At 39.9% G+C, this 5203-nt stretch overlaps 1 protein-coding gene across 1 annotated transcript; it reads right to left on the bottom strand.

Moving 5' to 3' along the window:
* Positions 1-1125: 1125 nt before the first annotated feature.
* LOC114174443 lies at positions 1126-3423 on the bottom strand. Its single transcript, XM_028059285.1, has 5 exons — positions 2605-3423; positions 2309-2514; positions 1955-2212; positions 1676-1873; positions 1126-1468 (listed from the first exon to the last, which is right to left on the bottom strand). Exons 1-5 carry the CDS (start codon positions 3421-3423, stop codon positions 1126-1128), a joined length of 1824 nt encoding a protein of 607 aa, XP_027915086.1.
* Between the last annotated feature and the right edge of the window lie 1780 nt (positions 3424-5203).

Here is a 5203-nt window from a genome sequence, read left to right as displayed (position 1 = left end):
TGGTTGCAAGTTCAGAGTTGAAAAGGTGGCTTCTCGATTTGTGTCTTCTTCTTCCAATCAATTCGTCAATTCTCATCTTCTTCTTCCTCTCCATTGGGTTGTGTGTGTTCGTGGGCATCACAAAAAGGTGGGTTCGTGTTGTGTGTCTTCTTCTTCCAATCAATTGTTCAATGTCTCGCAGTGAGGGTTGTGCGTGTTCGTGGGCATCACAAAAAAATAGTGTCTCCTCCCCTACTGTTTCATATAGGAGTGCGGGTGGAACCCAAATGTGCTACTGTGGGGAGGTTGCAACGTTGAGAGTTGCTAAAACAGTTAAGAATTTTGGAAAACAATTTCTTGGGTGCCCTAACTACAAGGTATGAATTATTGTTTAAATTTTTGCTTTCCATAATGTGACCAGCGAAGTGGTGGTAAGCATTTTTTTGGGTTTGATTTCGTGTGACCAGCGAAGTGGTGCCAATGAAGAATCTAAAGGATGCAATTTTTTCAAGTGGTTCAACGAAGACAATGGGGATGAAAGAGATGCAACCATAGGAAGACAAAGGACAAAAATATATGCTCTTGAAAAATCAGTTATGGTGTTCGAAAAAAGGATTAAGTTTTTAACATGGGTGATATGTTTTCTGGGGCTGGTTAACGTAATTTTGGTTTGTAAATTGAGCCAATTTTTTTGATTTTTTTGTAACCTGGATGGAGTACAGTAGGTGTGGATGTAGTTTCATGGGTTGGAATGTTTGTATTTACGTCATGTTATTGTAATGAATTATGATTATGGAATGAAATTAGCTTTGAAGTAAATTATCCTGTCACTTTATTTGAACTATATTTGATTATTGAGTGAAAGCACACAAACTGGAGCATCATATTCATCCAACAATCATATATAGCCTTGTAATAGTAAGCCACAACCTGTGCATAATAAGCCAAAAACATTGCCATCTAGTAATAAGCCACTGTGTGCATAATAACCCAATATCACATTCATTGAAACCAAAATAGAAACCAAAATACATAGCCATTGTGTTCAACATACATAATGCTTTTCAAAATAGAAACCAAAATACAGCACCACATTACAAAAGTTTCTTCCAATTTCATGTTCCAAAACACAACAGCAAATAAAATTTAAATTGGGCCCCTCCTGAAGGACAATTTTTCTCTGTAGGCTGCTATTGTAGTAGACTGCATCTGATGGACTGCAGTAGTCTGACTTGCTTGTGTTGGTAGAGTTTGACTTGCTTGTGTTGGAAGAGTATGATTCTGTGGCTGTGAGACTTCTGTAGTCTGACTTGGTTGAGTACACTGAGTTGGTGGAATAGGCTGACTTGGTTGAGTATGGTCAGTTTGTGGAGTGCTCTGGCTTGGTTGAGTAGGGTCTGCAGGTGTGTTTTGTTGTGTTCCAGATGGACCAGTTTCTGCTGGTGCAGGAGGAGCATGTGGGCAGCTTGTTCTTTTGTGGCCAATTTGTCTACACAACCCACATTTTTTACGGGTACCACCTTGTCTCAATTGAGTGTCATCTTTCCTCAATTCCCAAGCCTCCAATCTTCTTTTCTTTTTCGGTCTTCCTGGAAGGACCCTCTTTGTTGGAGGCAAAACATCATTTGCAGCAGTGATCTCCCACAGATGAGGCCCGTTGACAGGGTATATGAGTGACAAATAAGTCTCTTCTTACGTAGATGCAAGAAACCAATGTGGAAGGAAGTCTTCAGCATTCAGATTTAAAAATCTAATAGCAGTCAGCGCATGGCAGCATGGGATTGCTGTTATGGTCCACTTTCTACAGCTGCATTCATGTTTGTCAATGTCAACCACAAATTGTTCTCCAATCATTGACCTATGACTGACCTCAAATAATCTTTGTCCTGACCAGCTGTTATGAATGCAAAAAGATAAAGTGAATTGACATTTGAAAATGAATTGTAACTTTATCAGAATAATGAATGAGTATTACCTTGGGAGCCAATATTTATTCTTTTTTGCCTCCTCTTCCATCCTCTTCTTAATTCGTGGGCAGATTGTACCTTCAAATGTACTAATCCTCTTTCTATTGCTTGCCCATCTCTTCATGAGATAAATCCGAATTTCTTCCATCATACTTATAATTGGTTTGCTCCTTGCGTCCACAATTGTACTGTTGAACCCCTCAGACATATTATTCACCAGTGTATCACATGCAGGTGTGGCTGTAAATCTGGACCTAGACCAAAACCTAGGTTGCAAAAAAAAAAAAACCTATCACATGCAGTTCACACTATATACAATACAGTGCAGGAATTATTTGAACATACCTTGGGGGATGGCTAACAAGTGTTTGAATGCGTCCAGATTAACTTCTTTAATTTCCCTCATGACTGCCTCCCATGCTTGAGGATGTGTGCAGTAGGCTGCTTTCCATAACAACAACTTCAGATTTTTCCCAGGAAATTTCTTCCTGAAATTAGAGTAGATGTGCCTCACGCAAAACCTTTGGTCCACACCAGGTAACAATTCTTGCAATGCTGGGAGCAGTCCCTGTCAAAGTAATGTGAAGTAATGCATTATTAAAAGAATAGCAGTTGAATGATAATCTGAAAAGTGACTAAAAAAGGTTAAGAAACTTACTTTTTGTTGATCTGAAATAAATGTATAAGTGCAGCAAAGTTCAGGCCCACCAAGGTCTCCAATCAATAAATCCAAAAACCAATTCCATGTCTCCTTATTTTCAACCTCAACTACTGCGTATGCCAAAGGGAGCATCTGGTCATTTCCATCTCTTCCTACAGCTGTCAACAACTCACCACCATATTTGCCCTTCAAAAAACAACCATCTACACCAATTATGGGCCTACAAGACACAAAACTGTCTTTGTAGGCCTTCAGACAAACATAAAGTCTTTTGAATATTGGGTTCCCCTCATTCTCTTCAACATGAACTTTTACAGTTGACCCCGGATTGGACCTTAAAAGTTCATTTGCATAATCATAAATGCGTTTATATTGTTCCCTAAATGAGCCATCTATGTTTGTGTATGCCATTGTCCTTGCCCTGAAGGTCATAGACCTAGAAACACCTATATTCCATTTCCTTCCAATCTTATTTTTCAAGGCAGTTAATTTAACACCTGGATTGTCTCTTAATGTCTTCTCCAACCGTCCACTCAACCATTTAGAAGTCATTAGCCTCACATTGAATTCACGGCTACAAGTGTGCTTGTTTATTATTTTCCTCAATTGCCAAGTGCTTTGGGCAGCCTTGAAAGCACAGTAGGCATACCACTTGCACTTACCCTTCGCACCTAAACACTTAACACAAATTCTTCTTTTGTCATTTCTAAATATTTTCAGCTTCCTCCCATTGTGCACCCCATAAGTTCTAATTGCATCAGTGAAGTGTTCCTTTTCAGTGAAGTAAGTCCCAACCTCCCAGTTATAATCCTCCATATTTTTTGGTTAACAAAATATACTAAAACTCCCATATCTATCTCTATCTTCATCACTTGTATCACTATCTAATGTTTCAGATTCCCATTCTGTATCAGAGAATCCTCTTTGGTCCGCATGTTTAGGGGTGGGCTTTTGGGATGATGACCCTCTCACTCCACCAACATTACCTTCTTTAATTCTAACTTCAAAAAGTTCATCTTCAGATGCATCATCTCCTCCAACAGGTACATCAAACAGACCATCATCTCCCTCAACAACAGATAATTCCTCCTCAGATTCATTCCAACTATGAACTTCAAAATCTTCATCGCTCTCACTACTACCCTCAGATGATTCCTCCTCAGACACCTCTGCACCACCATCCAACCCAACTTCTCCAGCAGAATTATCCTCACCTTCTACCTCAACCTCTGCACCACCATCCAACCCAACTTCTACACCAGAATTATCCTCACCTTCTACCTCAACCTCTGCACCACCATCCAACCCAACTTCTACAGCAGAATTATCCTCACCTTCAACATCAACCTCTGCACCACCATCCAACCCAACTTCTACTGGAGCAGTTCCAATCCCAACACCACCATCTACCTCTGCAGAAGGTACAACTCCAACAACTTCTCCTACCTCTGCAGCAGCTCCAACTCCACAATCTCCTACCACTGCAGCACCTCCAATTCCACAGTCTTCTCCTACCTCAACAGCATCTTCCACAACAACTCCTTCATCAGCTGCAACCTCATTACCACCATACTCCAACATATAAACTATCTGAGGTTCAGATACCATGTGTACAACAAAAAGATGCACTTGGCCATTGAGTATGGCAATATTAACCATATGGCATGCCCCTTTATCATCACTTAGCAACTCTAACCTTCCATCCAACACCGAACCTCCGCCCACTGAATACCACATCTCTTTGACGTTCACATACCCCATTTCCTTCAGAATGGACATTATTTCGAAGTAACTCCACCTATCCGGGTCACATGTCAGGGTATTGCTCTCACCCACGTATTTTAGTGACCCATCATTTATAAACTTTCCCCCATGGTGGAAGACAACTTCAAAGTGATCGTCCATTTGTAATCTATAAAATTGCCCAAACAATAATACCAAATTTACATTCAATACCACATACACACTGACATAAAATTTAAAATGGGGGACCAAATTACTGAAACACCGACAAACACCGTCACTTTCACACAAACGGTGGACCACAAAATGGAATAAACAAATACACACCCAACCGCATTACTGAAAAAGCACATTCAACCGACAAAAGCATATAAAAACAACACACTAAAGCATACCAACACACCAATTTCAAAGCAAACACAATCGCATAAAAAACCCTAAATCCATGCCCTCATGAGAACGAAGAACAGGGGTCTCAAAAAAGCGTACCTTTGATCGCCTGCTCCGAACGATTTCACCTTCTCCGAAGATTTCACCTTCTCCGATCAATTCGTCCTTCGATTTTGCAAAAACCCTGATCGCTTCTTCCTCCACTGCTTCTCACTTCTCACTCACATTTTCGTCTTTCCAAACGTAAATTCATTTATTAATGCTTTTCTTTTTTTAATTCAAACGTAAATTCATTTATTACTTTTTTTGAAAATACCACGTCAGAAATAAAAGCCATACCACGTGTCAAATATTTGTGTCAACAGACCCTGTTCACTCGTCAACGTTAATGACTCTAACGGCGTCAATGAAAATGTACCTGATTGATGCACTTAAAATAACTTGGGTACTAAATTGAAACTTT

This window comes from Vigna unguiculata, chromosome 2, assembly GCF_004118075.2.
Source record: "Vigna unguiculata cultivar IT97K-499-35 chromosome 2, ASM411807v1, whole genome shotgun sequence".
In the NCBI taxonomy this organism is placed as follows: Eukaryota; Viridiplantae; Streptophyta; class Magnoliopsida; order Fabales; family Fabaceae; genus Vigna; species Vigna unguiculata.
Note: the sequence above shows the minus strand (reverse complement) of the source record. Positions and strands in the feature narration are given on the sequence as shown.